Raw genomic sequence first — 19,347 nt, 5'->3', positions numbered from 1 at the left:
GCAGAGGAAGGGCTGTCACTTAGACCAGGGACCAAGACAGCCTTTCTGGATGAGGTCAGGGGAGACAGTAAGAAGAGTTCTTAGGAATGGATGACCTAGCAGAGGGAACCACCAAGCAAAGGCTTTGAAACAAGAACAGTACCCTATCTTTGGGCAACACAAACAAGACCAGCCTAGCTGGATTCCAGCCTGCAATCAAGAGAGGAGAAGGGTCCCCAGCCTGGTGGGTCTGCGGAGAGAGTCAGGTGTCCTTCTGAGTGAGCTGGAGCCTGATCTGGAAAGGGCAGCTAGGCATCAGAGGCAGGAGACTAAAGGGAGCAATGGAGGCTCGGTGGCCAGTTCTGGCTTTAAGGGGCAGACAGTGCAGGCCAGAGAGAGGTAAAGCGAGATGAACCCAACAGAGTTGGGGCAGCCAGAGACTGGGTGGGCTAAAGGCAGGACAGCTGGTAAAAGGCTCAGCATTGAGTCCCAAGCAGAGAACTCTGAACAGGACAGGGTGCAAGGCAGAGAGGGAAGATATTCAGGGCAGTAGAAAAGACTCAGCTGAGGAGATACCCGAGCCTGCCCCTTCCAGGCAGCTCTGCCTTGGGACCTCTGGATTTGAAAGGACAGTAGTCATGCAGGGTGGGCTTCAGGAAGGTAGTATGTGCCCCAGTGGTTACAGAATCACAAGCCAGCCTGACTTACTTTCCCTGTTGATATGATAAAATATCCTAACGAGAGTACGTCAAGGAGAAAGGATTTATGCTGGCTCACAGTTCAAGAATACAGCCCGTCATGGCAGGAGAATCAAGGCAAGGGGAGGTTAAAGCAGCTGGTTCCATCACATCCACATCCAGAAAACAAAGATGGGTAAACGCATGCTGCCTCTCAGCTCCTTTTCTCCAGGATCCAAGCCAGGGAATGGCGCCACCCACATTGGGCAGCTCTTCACACCTCAATAAAATCAGGGTGACCAGACAGGCACACCCAGAGGCTGATCTCTTTCAAGTTGACAATTAACACTAACCATGACACCACCTGACCCTGCTCCACTCAGGGTAAGATCAGATCTGTGCCAACCCCAACTTCCCACACCCACGAGACTACAGAGCCCAGAGCTGGAGCCAGAGGGTGGGGGCGATGGCTATATTCCTACAGTATGACCTGGGAAGGCCACTCAGAGAAGCTGGCATTCAGGGAGGGGTGACCCCCTTTGCCTCCAACAGATGCCAAGTTCCGTGCCCCGGCTGTTCAAGTTTAACTAAAGTGATAGAGGTGCAAGGAAAGGGGCAGAGCCAGCAAAGCAGTCCCCACCCATATAATGTCCCCCTCAACCTCCAACCCCATCCTCAGCAGTTCCGCCCTATGTCCAGAGGAAAGTGCTAAGGAACTGAGCTCTTTTCTCCATGTTCTTTTGAACTTGCTCCAAGAAAAGCAGAGATGTGAGCAGAGGTAGGGATGGGGTGTGGCTATGTCTGTTCCTTTTGTCACTGGCCTTTAGGCTCTTCCCAATCCAAGACCACACAGAGAGGCTAGGGGGAGCTGAACCCTGCCAAACCTGTGCTTCCTGGGGCCCTGAAGTTTCCAATGAAGCTGCCACCCTAGAGACAAGTGTATCCTCCTTCCCTTTCAAGTGTGAACAACTCAGTCTTCCAGTCCTCCTGGAGGAGCAGCCTCTTTCCCTTACACCAGGCCACCCTCCAGGTGCTGAGAACATGGAAGCTGACGGTGGCAGAGGCCTGGCCTCAGGCGCTTGAGATTTGCAATCAACGAAATTAGCAAAATCATCCTAAAGCATGTTAGACTGCTGTGCTGTGATACAGAGAAAGTCAAGCTGGAAAGAAGGGGGATCCCTACTGCCAGAGTCAAGGAGGGCCTCACAGCACTCACTGGGGAGTTTGAGCGAAGGACAAAGCAGAGTAGCAAAGCCAAAGGGGCCAGTGTGCCACCTCTGCCCTCCCTGTTCACCCGGGGTGACATGGGACAGAAGGGCAGTACAGAGAGTTCTAGGAGGCTGTGACTAGACAGGAGTCTAGAGCTCAGCTTCCAGTCAGTGAAGGAAACAGGGTATGCCTGCTCACAAGCTTTCCTGAGGGCCTGGTACAAGGAAGGGTCTCCCTGAGGGGACAAATGGATGGATGCATGCATGGTCTTCTTCCCTGACCACAGTCAGAGTCCTAGTAACGTGAGAGTAGCTTTGGATCCCCTCACCCTCCTCCTGCTTCCTATCCCCTTTGCTAGGTGTGATGCTGTGGGCCTCCTGGCCTCACCTACCACTGCCCCCACGAGGGTTGAGTGGTGGTCGCACTGTTTGTCCCACCGAGCACTGTAGACCAAAGGATGTACCTGTCATGGTGGCCTCTGCCTCTTCCTCAGTCTGAGTGAGGAAAAGGAGGGGATATCTAGTGACCACCATCATCTTTCAAACGCCTACATATGTCTCTGCTAGGGTCTGCATCTGTGCTGTGTTCTGTGTCTGGTACCTGAGTGTGTGTGTGCATGTATGCTCATATGTATGTGTCTACACATGTCCCTTTCTGTGTCAGAAGCAGGTCTTTGGGGGCTAGGGGTATCCCTGCTATGGCCAAAGGATGGAAATTTGTGTTTCTTAGATTTCCTCAGGTGGCTCAGAGTGAGGGGAAAAGAATCAGGGCAATTGGTTCAATCCCAAAATCACACAGTAAAAACATACTGTATGCCAGACGCCCATATCTACATTATATAGACTTTCATAGTTCAAGACAAAAGGATGGGCTCAGGTCTCCTACTCAACATTTAGAGCCTGGCACTAGAACTTGGGGGGGGGGGACTAATCTTACGCATGCAAGTGTGTGTGTGCGCGCACACACACACACACACACACACACACACACACAACTCACATACACAGGAGAGCTGGGTACCAGGTTCAGCATGCTCATTACACACACAGCCACAAAGGACAGACAGAAAAGGAACTGGGGACTCCAGACATAGCCACCTACCACCTCCCCTCAGCATACAGAGTCATGGCTGAGGGATAGAGCCCCTCACCAGAGACTAAAGCAACAGCCCCTCCTCAAAAGCAGCCATACAACCATTAAGGAAGAACCTCTGCCAGGAAGCAAAAAGTAAGCACCAGGCAGCCATGAGGGGTACCTGGGGATGAATACACTGTCATAGGCCACCAAGAGGCAGGAGACCAGAAGAGCCGCATGGGTTTCAATGCAGAGGTTTCAACTCCAGCAGCCTGCTCTAGGCTGCCTCCCTGGCTTCGTTTTCAATGCTACCTCCGGAGGTTGGGACGAGAGTGAAGGAAGCTGGCTTAGGACATTGCTTCTGAGCAGCCCGGAGCACAGGAAGCACTCAGAAGACATTAGCCATTGTGGTTGCTTAGTGTGGCGTTGTGTGTGATGACTGTGGGGTAGAAGACAAAGAGGACGCTGGGATGGGAGCGGAGCTGATGAGAGAGCGTCCCTTACCGGTTGGGAAAAAGTAGCCTTTGAACAGAGACGACGACGACGAAGCAGGGAGCTATAGACATTGTAGACATTCTCCCACCCAGCGGGGGGAGGGGCCACCTCTGGCCAAGAGCAACCACAGCATCTGGCATCTCTGACTCCAGGAGACTGAGACATCAGCTTAGCTCTGAGATGGTACCCTACCCGCCCTGTGTGTGAAGGGTGAGAACAGAGAACAGAGACAGATGCTCAAACTCAAAGCTTGCCTCCTCAGTGTGCTGGGCTCAGCCAGGAAAGGAGAGGCCAGCTGGGAGGCCTCAGGCCATGAGAGCCTGGAGGTGCAGCAGTAGGTGGGTGGGAAGGGTCATGGTAAGGATGGGGTGTGCTTACCAATAGCCGGGGGGTAGAGAGGGTCGTGACATACCAACTACCCTTTACCTTTTACCTGTACCAATTACCCTACCCTTCCCTAAGGCTGCATTAGGCTACTTTCCAATTGGGTCTGTTTCTTTTTCTATTTTCCATTTTGTTCCGTGATGCTGGGAATCAAACCCAGAGCCTTGTGTGTGCTCAAAAAGCCCTCCACTTGAGAGTCACAGCCCCAGCAAATGGTCTTTGCTTCCATTAAGATTCTTCTCCTTGAGGGGCGGCCGTGGCACACGCCTTTAATCCCAGCACTTGAGAGGCAGAGGCAGCTGGACCTCTGTGAGTTCAGAATTCCAGGACAACCAGAAATACACAGAGAAACACTGTCTCTAAAAAGAAAATTATTTTCCTCTCTGGAACTTGAACAACTTGAGGACCCCAAGACAGCGAGCTGCACAGTGTACCCCTTCATCTCAGGGACTGTTGGCCAGGTGAATAATTAATTACCTTGTTCCCTAAGTCTACCTGGAAAGCTCACAGTACTTCTTCCTGCTGTGAGGAATGAAAAGGAGCTAGGTTTCCAGCTGACACAAGGCCACCCTCCCACCTGGAAGGATGCCCCTCCCTATTTTCTTCAGTCCCCAGGGTGCTGAGTTTGGAGATACCCAGGGAAATGAGGACTCAGGGTCTACATTGTGGAATAGGAAAAAAGCACTTACATTCCAGATACTGTGCTCAGTGGTCCTGGACAAATCACTCCTTGTCCTTGGACAAGGCACTCCCTGTGCCTCCGAGGAATGAATAGGACTGTGTTAGCCTTCCCAAGCCACCACGGGGAAGGAACATCGTGAGGGAAGTCCCTGAGGGGAGGTTTGTCCAATACAGTTTTGGAAGTAATAGAACATCATCAAAACTCTTGAATGAAGGCCTTGCAGACACCAGGAGAACCACTGGCCCTGCAGCTTCACTTTATAGACAAAGGGGCAACTGAGGCCCAGAAAATATAATGCCTTGCTCTGGGCAGAGCACTTTCTGGGAGCAGAACCCAGGCACATTCTCCAGCCACATATCCCCTGCCCAACACTTTAGCAGGCTCTAAAGAGCATGACCTTCCTCCCAGAAATCACATAGTAAGAAGTGTCCGGGCCTGGCTAACAACCAATCAGTGAGGAGCAGAGCAGTGTCACCCTGGCCCAGGCAGGTTCCACTCGATCCCCACTCTTATCTCAGTGTTCCCTGTTTTTGTGGCTGCTGAGTTACAGCCTACACTAGCAAGCACACACCTCAGGAGCCCCACATCCCAAGAGAGAGCCAGCAACAGGGCTCAGCCCATCACCAAACCTGACAGCTTGAGTTCAATGCCTGGGCCCTCAGGGTGGAGGAAGTCTTCCACAGGTTGTTCTCTGGCCTCTGCTTGAAATCACGCAGCACACACAAGCTCTCCCCCTTCCTCACCACCACCACACACACCATAAAAAGTAAATGAATAGGTAGGCGTGTGTGTGTGTGTGTGTGTGTGTGTGTGTGTGTGTGTGTGTGTGTGTGTAAGAGAGAGGGAGGGAGGGGAAGGAGGAAGGGAGAGAGAGACAGAGACAGAGAGAGTAGAAACAGCTACACCTACTCTGGTGTGATACCAGCAGCATCTCCTGACTCTCTGGGAACACATGCTGTACTTGTCAGCCAGGCTCCTCCCCCACAGCAGTTGAGAAGCTGGTTATACTCCTTCCTGATCTCTAAATAGAGTGTGGGGAAACTGAGACAGGGGCCCAGGCAGCATAGTGAGCAGAGATGCTCAGACAGCTGTCTTCTGAACCTGAGTGATGGTCACGGTCTCCACACACAGCAGAATAGGGAGGAGCGCCTGGCACAGTGCTCCCCAACACAGCCAGTGCTCCCCAAGTAGCCCCCTGTGTCCTCAACAAATCATCCATGAGGCATCACAGAGAACAAATGGGTGCTGAACACTTGACTATGTCCCCAACCAGATGCAGCCTGATTCATCTTCGCGGTCACCCTGAGGCTGCTATGGCTGTTTCCCTGTCGCACAGATGGGAAAGTCAGGTACAGACCACACAGCCAATGAGGCGGCCTGCTCCTGCACTCTTTCTCTCTCTCCTTTCTCTTTCTCTGCTGGTCTCTCTGCACCACTTACCCTTCCCCGCACGCACTCACACATATACACAGATCACACACACACATACACACTTACACACATACATACATACATACACATACACAGATACACATAAGCACACACACACACAAACACACACACACACACACACACACACACACACACACACCTTCTATTACCCATCCACTTTCATGGTCATTGGCCCCAGCAGCCCATTGGAACAGGAAGTGGGTACAGGCAGGATACAAGAGCCTAGAAAGTTCTCCCCAACCTAACATATCTGCCACATGAACCCATTAAAATGGACTGAGTCCCCAGTAGGTCAACACTCATAGATTTCAACCCTGTGCAGAAGCTGAGGAGTCACCCTCAGTGTGCTAACCACTGTGACTAGTAGTGTGCAAGCCAGGAGAAGATGGAGGAAGGACCCCAGAGATACAGGATGGTTACAACATTAGGGTCCTCAGGTGTCCCAAGGTGCCAGCAGAGTATAGATCTGAGGCCAGAGAAGAGAAAGAAAAAGAGAAGAGCCAGCAGTAGGCCAGATTTCCTACACCTTTGTTTACTGATTGTCACCCACCCACTCTGCCAGAGGGAGAAAAAGAACAGCATGGCCTCTGAGTTCCGCTATCCACCAGCTGTGCCCAACCCCAAGAGCTGCTTCACAGTGTGATGGCCGTAAGAGTTGGTTTCCTGAGGCCCAAGATCATAATCATGATTTGCTGAGAGGACCTGGCAAAAAGGACGACAGAAAATGTTGACTTAGTTTCCCTAATCCTCACTCACCCATGTACCCCAACTCACCCTTGTCCCACCCCTGGCTGAGACAAGAGGCCACTCCCTAGCATGATCCTTCCCCGTAGGTCAGAACATCGGTCACTTCTGCCACCAACACAGAAGACATGAAGTTAACTTTGGCATGCCTGTAAATCCCAGCACTCAGAAGGCTGAGGCGGGTGGATCAGAGTTTGAGGCCAGCCTGGGCTACACAACTAGTTCTAGCCAGTCTGAGCTTCAAAGATCCTGTCAAAGGGGGAAGGGAAGGGATGAAGTGATCAATAAAGAGCCTGAATGTGCAAACACTTCATTCACAGTAGCACCCTCAGGTCTTCTGGTCGCTGACGTCTTCTCTGGGCAGAGGCCACCCTCTGGGGATCCTAAGGACAGGAACTCCTTATCTGTGTCTATGGAATCCACAGAAGCAGCCTAACACACATGGCTTTCTGAGTCCCAGATGCCTGTTCCACAATTCATGGCTATAGCCCTGGAAGACTTTAACTAGGGATGTCTAAATGTGGAGCTTCTCCTTTCCCATCTCCTCCCCTCTTCCCTTCTTCCTCCCGTCCTCCTCTCCTCACCCTTGCCTGGCCTCTCCCTCCAAAGTTTGTTCTTGTCCTGTCTTCATGCTGTTTTTCCCAGCCAGCCTGCAAGTCTAAACCCACAGAAAAAAGTTATCTTCTCTCCCCCACTTTGCCAGTTGAGACACCCAACAGTCTCTGACTAACTCCCCTCTGCCGGTATCCTGCCCACACTGGAGCAAGCCGCACTGTTAAGACCAGCAGCTTCCTTCTGGCCAGGCAAGCACTCTTGACTTTGCTTCTTCTGATGCAAATCAGACCCCCTACAGCCCTCCCAGTTCTAAGACAGAGGCACACTCTTTACCTTGACCCACAAGGCCCCTAGTGACCCAGGAGGCTCCACCTGGCTCTGGATCAGACCTTGGCCTTCTCAGCTTCCTCTCTCATGGGTCCTCAAGTTCCTCCATGAGTGCCTGTGAGCCTGGCCCCGTCAGTCACTGAACAAGATACTTGTGGGACACACCACTTGGTGCTGTCTGTCTCCTAGCAGGTGCTTCCACTCTGCTTGAGTGCTGTTCCCTACCAACCCAAGCTCAACCCCACATCACTCTCTCAGGAAAGTCCACCTTGATCCAGCTCAAAGAGTGTACAGAGTCTAGGCAGGGGAATGCCATGGTTAGATGAACAGGCCTGAGATCACAACATTTGGACAGACAGCCAAACTTCTCTAGGCCTCAGTTTCAGCCTCTTTATAATAAAGGTAAAGTTTTCTCTATTGGCTGAGGAGACGGAGAAGGCCTGAAGCTGTGTCTGCCACACACTTAATCCTCAGGACATGACACACACACACACACACACACACACACACACACACACACACACACACACCATGGTGCCCCATTGGTATCTTTCTGCTGGAATACGTCATCCTGACTCTGTTACCATTTATTATTTTTATTACTATTATTATTTATTATTATTATATTTAATTTTTTACATTCCAGTCGTTATTCCCCTCCCAGTCTATCTGTATGACAGTTCCTCATCCCATCCCTCCTCCCCTCTCTCCACATACCCCTACCCCACCAGACCTCCTCACTCCCTGGCCCTGGGGAGAGAGAATGTGTGTGTGCGTGCCTGTGTTTCTCTCTCTCTCTCTCTCTCTCTCTCTCTCTCTCTCTTTCCCTCTCTCTCTCTCTCCCTCTCTCTCTATCTCTCCTTCCCTCCCCCTCCCCCTCCCCCTCCCCCTCCCTCTCTTTCTCTCTCTCTCTCTCTCTCTCTCTCTCTCTCTCTCTCTCTCTCCCTCTCTCCCTGTGTGTATGTATGTGTCTGTGTGTGTGTGTGTGTGTGTCTGTGTACACATGAGTACTTGGGTCGGGGTCCAGTTAAGGAAAAAGTGCATTTTCTAAGAAATAATTTACAAAACAGCACATCTCCCTAAGGCCTGGGGAGTGAAGCAGTCCTGTTCCCAGAGTGTGGAGACTTCAGAGTAAGCCTTTGTCTCAGCTTCTATCTTCAGTCTTCCTGGACACAGAGCTCTACATACCTTCAGGTCCCCTACCCCTCCCTAAAACTGTCTACTCATCAAACAACAGTAATGAGTAGTTAGACCCTATCATAGGTAAGAGATGTGGCTACAGGGAACTCCCTAAAATTTTGTTTGAAACCCCAGGTTTGTTCTCAAGCCAGGTGTGATGGCATATGCCTTTAATATCAGCACTACAGAAGGAGGCAGAGCCCTGTGAATTAGAGAACAAGCCTGGTCTACGTACACGAATTTCAGGATAGCCTGGGCTACATAGAGAGACAGGGTAGGGGGAAGTCGAGGGAAGGGAAGAGAGGAGGAGCTGTCCCTAGCCAACATAACAAGCCTATATAATATCTGCACTTGAGAAACTGAGGTGAGAAGATCCCTGGTTCAAGGCTAGCCTGGGCTACATAGTAAGACCCTGTCTAGAAAATAGAAAAAGGAGCTTTCTCTCTCAGATCCTTAGCTTTTAGCTACCCAAAGGGACAAGGTTAGGGACATACATGATATCTTTACCCCCAAACTATACCATAATCAATCACTGGGCTTAGTTCAAAGGCCCTGTGGTTTACAAGCCCCTACTTTCTTAGAAACCTAGGGAGGTCAGGGCCTGGTGGCACAAGTCTCTCATCCCAGTACTCAGAAAGCAGGCAGACACATCTTAATTTCAATGGGTAAGTTCAAGGACAACCTATACACCTTAAGCCCTGTCTTGAAAGGTAGAAAGAGAACCAAGGGAGTAGATGGTGATAAGGTACTTACTTCCTCCGAGTGTGGGGAGAGCTTGGGTTGAACCTACAGCACTGATGGGGAGGGAGAGGGAGTCACAGAGGAGGCAACCACAGCATCTAAGCAGGTATAAACCCCCCTCCCCGCCTTGAGCTCTGCCTCTGCCTGGCCACAACTACACGACTGGAGTCAGCTGGGTCACGACACCACGTGCTATATAAATGACTTTGGATAGGGAAGGGCATAAGACTTTGCAGGGACCCTCAGAGGCTCTGTAGACTGGCATTCATTAGACTATTCCCACGGACAGACATGCCCCCTCGCCGAAGAGCTGCCACCCTCCCCTCTGTGGACACTTTGCCTCTTGTCAGCCAGGCCTTCTTTGCTCTCTCATTCCCAGGCCCTGAGTGTCTCCTGTTCACGCTCTCTTTGCAGTTAGTCAGTCTGCTGGTCTTTCTGGGCCGTTTTGTTCGCACTGGAGATCTCCTGTGTCTTTGAAAAGAGTGAATAAGGAAGGAAGCTATAAAGAGAAGATATAGCCCTTTGGGCTCTATGACTTACGATGAAAATATACATATAAACATGCACTGAATGTGGCAACTGTCGCTTACTGCCCCGTGAACGCATTTTATAGACCCAATGCCTGAGTGACGCATTTAACTGTCACAGTGCTCCTTGGAGACAGACCATCGCTGTCTTACTGAAGTGTGGACACACAAGATGACAGTTCCAAATTTAAATAGCTAATAAATGCTACGGCCAGATTCCAGTCCAAGCCCTGTGGCTCCACCTGCCTCCTGATGTGCTCAAGTGTCCCCAGGCATGGGGGGGGGGGGCGGGTATGATAGATTTTATATAAAGAAGAAGAAGGTGTCACAGAGGAGGGGACTTGGAGCTGGGCTTTTGCAAATGAGTAGAAGTTTGTAGAGGAAAAGAGAAGGGTCCCAGTGAGAAAGCTACATGTGGCAAAAGTCAACAGTGTGAATGATATGTCCCAGGAAGCTGGCCATGTCAGGGAAGAAAAACATGGAAGCCAAAAGGCAGGAGGCTGGAGGGGGTGAAGCCTGAGTGACACAAGGCCCTGTGTATCTGACAGGGTGCTGGTGTCTGGTCCTAAAAGTCATGGAGAATCTCTAAGGGACTATGAGCTGGTCAGGGACCCTCCTTCCTCCCCTTCCTCTCACTGCTGAACCACAGGGACACCAGGGCTGTATCCCTGAGGCCCTGGCCCCTGTGTACTATCTCCCAACACCTATGAGACCTCCCTGTATTATCTCTCATCATCCCACCCTTCTGCCCCTCACTGAGCCTCTGTGCTCTGTGTTCTGCAGGGGCCGTGAGGGCCTCGAGTATCTTCCCAATCCTGAGTGTGATCCTGCTCTTCATGGGTGGTCTCTGCATCGCTGCAAGCGAGTTTTACAAGACACGTCACAACATCATCCTGAGCGCTGGCATCTTCTTCGTGTCTGCAGGTAAGGCACGGGGTGTGCGTCGAGAGGACGACGGGGGTGGGCATCTCCTGTTCTAGCTACAGGCTGGGCCCAAGGGAGGGGTTGAACTGAGGATGCAGTGCACAGACCCCTGCTCCCATGCCGATGCCCCATCTTCCTCCTACCTCAGAGGAAAGGGCGCCAGGTCCACCCACCCCACTTGCCTTCTGCCCTCCCAGAACAAGCAAACTGAGGAAGAGGCAGAGAGAGAGGGAGAGTGTCCAAGGGACCCACTGTTCCCCAATCTGCCCCACACTCATACCCAGCTGCACTCTGGAAGCCAAAGAAGACTGCCCCCTCCCTCATTGCCCCCTCCAGGAGAGCAGGCAGGCAGGCAGGACCACACCCAGATATCTGTGCTGCTACATGACCTGTCACAGGTTTGCAGATGCCCAGGATGTGACAGGAACAGGAATCACGAGCCATCTAAGAAGCCCGATGCTAACCTAAGGGAACCAACCATGTCCCAGGTGCAATGTCTTTCAAGAACATTCACCTGTGTGGCCTCATCAAGTCCCCTCTGGAGTCCTGAGGGAGTCTAAAGCCTTCTCTTAGCCCCAGTTTTCTGCTTGGAAAACTCAGACTATGGCCAAATCGTTCGGCTCCCTTTGCCCTTCCAGCTGTGGGCTGAGCAAGGTGTTTAACCCTCTGGGCTCTTTTCCCCGGTGCAGCCTATGTGCGCCAGTTGTAGCCTGTTTGCTGAGCACGGGATAGGGAAGAGTTAGTGCGTACTCTGTTCACAGCACCTATTTCTATCACTACCCCATACTTTATAGGACACCTCGGTCTGCCCAAGTTTGTTACCATAGGCCCCATCCTTTGTAGCCAACATAAGATATTAAGGCAGGGCCAGCAGGGTAGCACAGTGGGTAGGAGAGTTTCCCACCAAGCCTAAGGACCTGAGTTTCATCTCTGGGACCCACACTATAGATGGAAAGAACCAACTTCCAAAAAGATAACCTCTGATGGCCACGCCTAGACCATGGCTCAGTTTTACAGAAAGAAAGAAAGAAAGAAAGAAAGAAAGAAAGAAAGAGAGAGAGAGAGAGAGAGAGAGAGAGAGAGAGAGAAAGAAGGAAAGAAAGAAAGAAAGAAAGAAAGAAAGAAAGAAAGAAAGAAAGAAAGAAAGAAAGAAAGAAAGAAAAAGTTTAAGGCTTAAAATAGTAATAGGAGACTATAGGAGACTTCCATACCCCACCACCACCCTGCACCCCAGGTCCATCTAGTCGAGGAAGCCCCACCCCACACCTCTCCTCCTGCTAGCGTCTCCCGCTCTTCTCCCTGACTCGCTCTTCCTCTCCATCCAGGTCTAAGTAATATTATCGGGATCATCGTGTATATATCAGCCAATGCTGGAGACCCCTCCAAGAGTGACTCCAAAAAGAACAGCTACTCCTACGGCTGGTCCTTCTACTTCGGGGCCCTGTCCTTCATCATCGCCGAGATGGTCGGGGTGCTGGCCGTGCACATGTTTATCGACCGCCACAAACAGCTGCGGGCCACGGCCCGTGCCACCGACTACCTCCAGGCCTCCGCCATCACCCGCATCCCCAGCTACCGCTACCGCTACCAGCGCCGCAGCCGCTCCAGCTCGCGCTCCACCGAGCCCTCTCACTCCAGGGACGCCTCGCCCGTGGGCGTGAAGGGCTTCAACACCCTGCCGTCCACGGAGATCTCCATGTACACCCTCAGTAGGGACCCCCTGAAGGCTGCCACCACGCCCACCGCCACCTACAACTCGGACAGGGATAACAGCTTTCTCCAGGTCCACAACTGTATCCAGAAGGACAGCAAGGACTCTCTCCACGCCAACACAGCCAACCGCCGGACCACGCCCGTATGAAGACCGTGGGACGGGGAACCCCCGGGAGGCTTGGCCCGCGGGCGGGGGAGGGACCACAGCAGCCACGGGGAGACCTTCCATACGCAAAAACAAAAAACAAAAAAAAAAAAACAAAAAAAAACAAAACAAAAAACAAACAACAAACAAGCAAACGAACGAACAACCAACAAACAAAACAAAAAACAACAAAAAAAGAGAAAAACATAGTAAGTAAATTTAAAAAAAAAAAAGAACAAACTACAAGAAGAACAAAATCAAAACCACTGGCTATGCGGGGAAAATATAACCGAGGGAAGACAAACTTTAAACAAAGCAAGAGGGATAAAATTAAAATAGAAAATAAATCTAAAAGAAAATGCATGATTTCCCATGTACCATTATTTTAACATTTAATAAAAACCAATTTAAATGAAAAAAAATAAAAGGGAACCAAGATAATGTAAAGCAAAAAAACAAAAAACAACAAAAAAAAACTTTAAAAAAACAAAAAAAATGAGGAAAGCAAGAGAGTATTTATTAGGGTTTTATGTTGCCTTTTTTGTTTCTGTTTTTTGTTTTAACTGCAGGGAGAGTTTAAAAATAAATAAATAAATAAATTTAAAACGCGTTCTTTTCCCTTTAACCCCAGCGGGCCCTGCCTCCCGGGGAGAGTAGGGGGTAGAGACTCAGGGCCCCCAGGGCCAGGGGAGCAATGGTCACTGCCAAGCCCCTGGATCTCTGGCTGGACCCTGGGATGCTGGAGAAGTTCAATGGCTTTGCGGCCAACTCTATCCAGCACTAATGGGGCAGTTGCAGGCCTCCAGGTGACCCAAGCCCTTGGTCCGCCCCTATCCGTTAGGTGCCTGGAGGTGGTGCACTTGGGGCTTCCCCGGGGCCCCAGGTTCCCAGTCCTTAATGGTCCTTAACCCACTGTGATGACTTCCTAGGCCTTGTGGAAAGGGAAGGAGAAGGAATGGCTGCTAGTGGCTCACAGAGAAGCCAGACCCCTGGAATCCTCAGGGGGAGCCTTCGGTGGGGCCAGTAACCCCGAGGTCCTGTCCTTGGAGGCAGGAGACACCCACCCCCAGGGGATATAGAGCAGCCCTCCCTCCTCACCCCTCACCTCAGGGCCACTAGATGACCCTGGGGTGATGGTGGACCCCCACATTCACAGGCCCCCGGCCCCCTGGGAAGGGGGCTCTTTGACCCTTTGGGGGTCCGTGGACTCACTGATGCCCCCCTGGGGGCCCGGGGAGTCCAACAATGACATTGCAAAAAGGTTTCTTTTTACAAAAGAAAAAGGAAAAAACAAGTGGTGATTTTTTTTTTAAATAAAAAAACCACAGACTATAAATAAATGTAAATATATAATAAGTGAATTTACTTGCAAGAAAATCAAGTAGTATTTTTTTCTTTTGATTCTTTTCCAGCTTTAAACTGTGAAAACAAAAATCGGGGTGGGGTGGGGGACTTAAAATTTAGCAGGGAACTTGTAAAGACAAAACAAAACAAAACAAAACAAATATAGAAACCATTAAAACAAACAAACAAAATCCATTGGGAGAGATGTGAGCTGGGCACAGAGCCAGAGGGAAAGGAGAAAGGCCCCTACATCTTCCTTGGGACTGGAGAAAGAGTCTCTTTTGCCTGCAGGGAGGTGCTGTTGATGGAGAGAGGAGACACACACACACACACACACACACACACACACACACACACACACACACACTCTTCTTCCTACAGTCACACCCACAGCCACTGCCCCCTAGGCTCAGTCCTGCAGTCACAGCCCAAGTTCACCGCTCTATGAAAACCATTCCCATTCAACACCCAGTCAGGAGTGTGGCTCAGTGGCAGCTGACCTGTGCCCCAAAGCCATGGAAACCAGCCCAACTCTATTGCTGGCCTTTGTGCTCCTGCGTGCCCCCTACCCCCATACCTTGCATATGTGTGGATGCACCACATTCTTGTACCTGGAAGGGCTCCAATCTGTAGTCTAGACGTCATGGCTGTGTGGCCTCTCTGGGCCTCAGCTTCCCACTGTGTCACCTTGTGGACACACAGACTTGAGCTCCAAAGGGCTCATTCTTATCTTTTGTGTCTGTGTGTGACTTTTAAGATCTGCCACCAGACCAGCTCAGCGGAAAATGGCCAGGAGCAATCAAAGCAGTCCGGATAGCATTAAGAACATTTCTAAATTTCTCTCTCTCTCTCTCTCTCTCTCTCTCTCTCTCTCTCTCTCTCTCTCTCTCTCTCTCGCACACACACACACACACACACACACACACACACACACACACACACATGTGCCTCCTCACTGTGTTCCCCAGACCCCAACCCCACATCCAGTGTCAAAGCAAAAATTCACACACGAGAACAACCTACCCTGCCATGCAGACAGAGGGAGATGCGCAGTTCCAAAAGTCCTCAGCACGCCTTCCCTTTCTGAGTGAGTGGGGGAGGGAGGCGTCTTTGAGAGACTATCTCCTGCTATCTTTGAGGTCAGTGAAAAAGCAGGCCTTCTTGGATGGAAGATCTCCCTGTGTGGAAGAAATGTTTGCAGAATACTCTCCAGAGCAAGTACCAACCGGGTCAGGCCTGCGCCCCAGAGTGAGTTGAGGGAGCGCTCAGGTTTCCCCTTTCCCTTCCCCAGAGTGGCAAGGGCCAGATCAGACAAATGAGAACCAGGCTAAGCATTTCCTAGCAACCTCGCCCCTCCCCCAACTCCATGTGAGAGCCCTGCTCCTCCAGCATTAACCGGCCTCCTGCCTGTCTTTGCTACCCTGACACCGGCCTGCTCTGAAGGTTCTCTGCTGGAACTCTCTGGGAACTGGAGGGCATGCTGAGGAAGGCTCTATAGCTTCCTGTCTTGTGTCTGGAAGAGGAACCTTCTCTTCCCAGGTCAGCTGCAAGACAGACCACCTGCTAGGCCAGCCCAGAAGTTCAGGGAGGCCTTGGACCCCATGGCTCAGATATGCGGACCAGTTAACGTGCAGGGAGATCAGAGCATCTTCCAAACTGGGCAGAAAAACAGCACCTTGTCCTTCCTCAGCCCTGCCCAAGGCCCAGCAGATTCCAAACCATAACAGATAAAGGCCTAGAGACACAGGGAAAGGTCCTACAAGCACCTCTCTGTGGAGAGCTCTCTACGCTCTGGTCAAGTACTTGGACTTCTTCCCAGGAAGTGAGACCTGGGGTCAGGTCACCCAAACAAGACTCGTGGGTGAGAGGTAATGTCAGTGTGGCTGACCAAGAAAGGGCTAAGGGGACTGGGGGGAAGGGGCAGTGCTTCCAGTGGTGACTGACAGCTCATGCCAGCTCTGATCAAGTCAAAAAACAAAAAAAACAAAAAAACAAAAAAAAAAAAACAAACCAACTTCCATTTTATTTTCTTGGCGGGTTCTCTTTTTTTCCAGACTGTTAACAGAAAAAAAAAATTTTAAAAAGAAGAAACCTAAAAACAAAACAAAACGACGAGAAAACAAAATCCTGGTACATGAAATAAAGATTTTTTTTTTATAGCCTGGTCCTTACTTCCATGAATTCCTTGAATTGCTTTCCCAGCTCGGGCATCTCACTTTAAGAAGTTCTCAGAGTTGAGGGGTGATAGATAGACTTAGACCACAGTCAGTAAGGTGTCCCAGCATCCAAAGTCATGAATCCTTTCTCTTCAGCCCTGGTGATGGGGCTCTCTGACACAGCTCTCTGACAAGTCCCTGAGGTCACTGCCCATCCGCTCCCTTCATGCTCCAACAACACTGGTCCTTTCCAACAAGAGCTTATACCATTCTTGAGCTCTCCTCCCCCATCGACATCCCACTACCACCTTGTGTGTACAATCTGAAATGGACATGGTGCTGGGGTATGCTCTGAAGGCTTTCTACAGAGAGAACCAGAGGTCGGCAGGAATGGGGAGGGTCTTGTAGGACCTCCTCAGTTTGGCAAAGTGGAAAAACAAGCAGGGATACTATGGAGGGGAGGGTGACTTGAACTTGACCTTGGAGAGAGGCCCCATCTGATGGCTGGTGGAGACCAAGGCCTGCCTCCAGCCTAGGCTAGTCAGCTCATGGAAGGAGGGTCTTTAACACATCTAAAAGTGAATTGGATCTGTTTAATTTGGTTCACTTCTAACTTTAAAGTCTGTGATGCCCAACAGGACTAGAAGAGAGCAGGGGTTTCATATCAAATAAAGACTTAGAAAGTATAAACCAAAGCCAGGCACTAGTGGCTCACATCTTTAATGCTCGAACTTGAGAGGCAGAAGCAGGCAGATCTCTTAGTTCAAGGCCGTTCTGGTCTACAAAGTGATTTCAAAACACCCAGGGCTACACACAGAAACCCTGTCTTTAGAAAGAAAGAGAGAGGGAGAGGGAGAGGGAGAGGGAGAGGGAGAGAGAGAGAGAGAGAGAGAGAGAGAGAGAGAGAGAGAGAGAGAAGGAAGAAAGAGAGAGAGAGAAGTAAAGAAAGAAAAAGAAAAGAGAGAAGAGAAAAGCAAAACCACTCACCTGGTACACAGAGTTTGGAGGGCGTTCTTTAAGAATATCCCTTTATTCCAGTGCTGGGGACCAGACCCAGGACACCATCAATAGATGTTAGGCAGGCACTCTATCGACTAAGCCATCTCCCAATCTGATAACCAGTTTGACATCCCACCTGCCTGTCACCTTTCTGAATCTGTTTCCCTTGACCTAGATATAGGTCAGGTGGCTGTGCCATGGATGAAAACAGGGCCAAGTTGATTTATAGTGAAGCCGTTAGCTTGCCAGCCAGAGCTCCAGCTACCACACTGACAGCCACCATCACCATTGACACACTGAGTGTTAAAATGGGTGGCATTTACTTGCCTGCTTTATTGGTATTATTGGAGGGGGGCACACACGTTGTCATAAGCTCTTACAGGTATATGGGGTTTCAAACTCATGTCTTCATGCCTGTGCAGCTAGTGTTTTACTCACTGAGACATCTTTCAAGGCCTCACTGGCTATTTCACTATTATCATTTGGAAAGACAAGACAAGGCAGGGGCAGGGGATAGAAGTCACTATAGACAAGCCATAGTCCATCACCCAGCTCTGGGGATTATCGAGTCTCATATGCTATGGTCCCAGTGCTGACTGTGCCTAGGGACTTCCAGAAGGTCTTTGGGAGGCAAGTGGCAATCTGTGCTAGAGGAGGGAGCTGAGCCAGTATCTAGATCCAGGGACTGAGGAGGAAAAGACCACACCCACCCAAGAGGAGCAAGAGGCCCAGAAAGATAGGACGGCCCACCATTCAGAATGACTTGCTCAATTCAACCCTGAGGCAAAACATTGTCAAGGCCCCACAAATCTCAGGCTCTTTGGGGTTCACCTTCCATGAGCATGGGGTCCAAGGCAAGCTCACCAAAGGAGGTTCAGGGATCATAAGCAGAATGGCAACAGCTACAAATCAAACTGAGGACCTAGCAACTGGTTCTCTCCTGTCCCGACCACACATCTTCATGGTGAGAGAAACTAAAGGTTCGTTTGGAGAATTTGCCTCAAGGTAAATAGCGTGGGTAGTAGTCCTGACCCCAGCTTCTCCGCCCCTAGCGTTCCCTCTCTCATAGCCCCCATCTCCACTCAACAGGAGCGGGATACCTTCCACTGAGGGACACAGTCTCAGCCTCCTCACCTTTGGGAGCACAGTGGCTTCAAGCAGCCTCAGGATCCAGTTTCTTGCTCCCTCAACCCTGCCCACCATCCCATGGGATAGAGGTCTGAGGCACACCTCCCTCCTCCTCCACTGATACACCGGACTGGTTCCTTTTCCTCACCCTTCCAGCCACCCAACTCTGTCTCTCAGAGCATCTGCACAGAAAGGCAGACCGTGCTGTCTCAAAGAGTGTCAAGGCCAGCTTAACAAGGAGCATCAGTTTGGACCAGCTTCCAAGTGACACGTAAAAAGCTGGCTAGTGCCCAACCACCTCCCTCCTGCACCACTAGCACAGAGGTTCCGCATCTCCTGGCCAGTGTGTAGACTCCTCTCTGCCAGCCACAGACAGGACTTGGCCCTGCCTACTACTGGCAGTCACAGATGCAAATCCAATTCCCAGATATCCGGCTGACTTCCACAGCTCCTGCAGTCCAACCGCGTGCGTCTCTTCCCACCCCCATCTCAGAAGGTGCCACGCCTCCTTGGCAGCTTAATGTGGCCCCCGGAGAAGTGTTCATACTACAAACAAAGGCGATTTTTTTTAAAGGAAGAGCCAGTTGTTAAACATTTATCTGAATACCATTGCCTAAATCTCTAACATATAAGCTCAGTTGTGCATACCTTAGTACATGCCCCAAAACACACATGCATGTGTGTGCATCCATGCACACAATTGTGCATGTATACCTTACACACACACACACACACACACACACACACACTTCTGGAACTTGATCCACACACAGAAGCATGTTTCTTCAATCTGCAAGATTTGATCTTGCTCCCATAGGACTTGCTGTGGCAAGGAGAGGAGGGAAGACTGGCATGGGACAGAGGGTGTGCCAGACCCCACACATAAATCCATGGACTTCTCATCTCAGTGGCC

At 50.7% G+C, this 19,347-nt stretch overlaps 1 protein-coding gene across 2 annotated transcripts in view; it reads left to right on the top strand.

Moving 5' to 3' along the window:
* Cacng2 (calcium voltage-gated channel auxiliary subunit gamma 2) overlaps positions 1 to 16,310 on the top strand; it is a 127,562-nt gene extending 111,252 nt beyond the window's left edge. Inside the window, exons 4-5 of one of the 2 annotated variants that reach the window (XM_087559290.1) lie at positions 10,809 to 10,949; positions 12,275 to 16,310. In XM_087559290.1, coding sequence (XP_087415416.1) covers positions 10,809 to 10,949; positions 12,275 to 12,810 — 677 coding nt within the window. In that variant the 3' untranslated portion in view covers positions 12,811 to 16,310. 2 annotated transcript variants of the gene reach the window in all.
* The last annotated feature ends 3,037 nt before the right edge of the window (positions 16,311 to 19,347 follow it).

The sequence above is a fragment of the Rattus norvegicus genome, chromosome 7 (assembly GCF_021556685.1).
Source record: "Rattus norvegicus strain SHRSP/BbbUtx chromosome 7, alternate assembly SHRSP_T2T, whole genome shotgun sequence".
Lineage (NCBI taxonomy): Eukaryota > Metazoa > Chordata > Mammalia > Rodentia > Muridae > Rattus > Rattus norvegicus.
The sequence above is the reverse complement of the archived record's forward strand: the minus strand, read 5'-3'. Positions and strand labels throughout refer to the sequence as shown.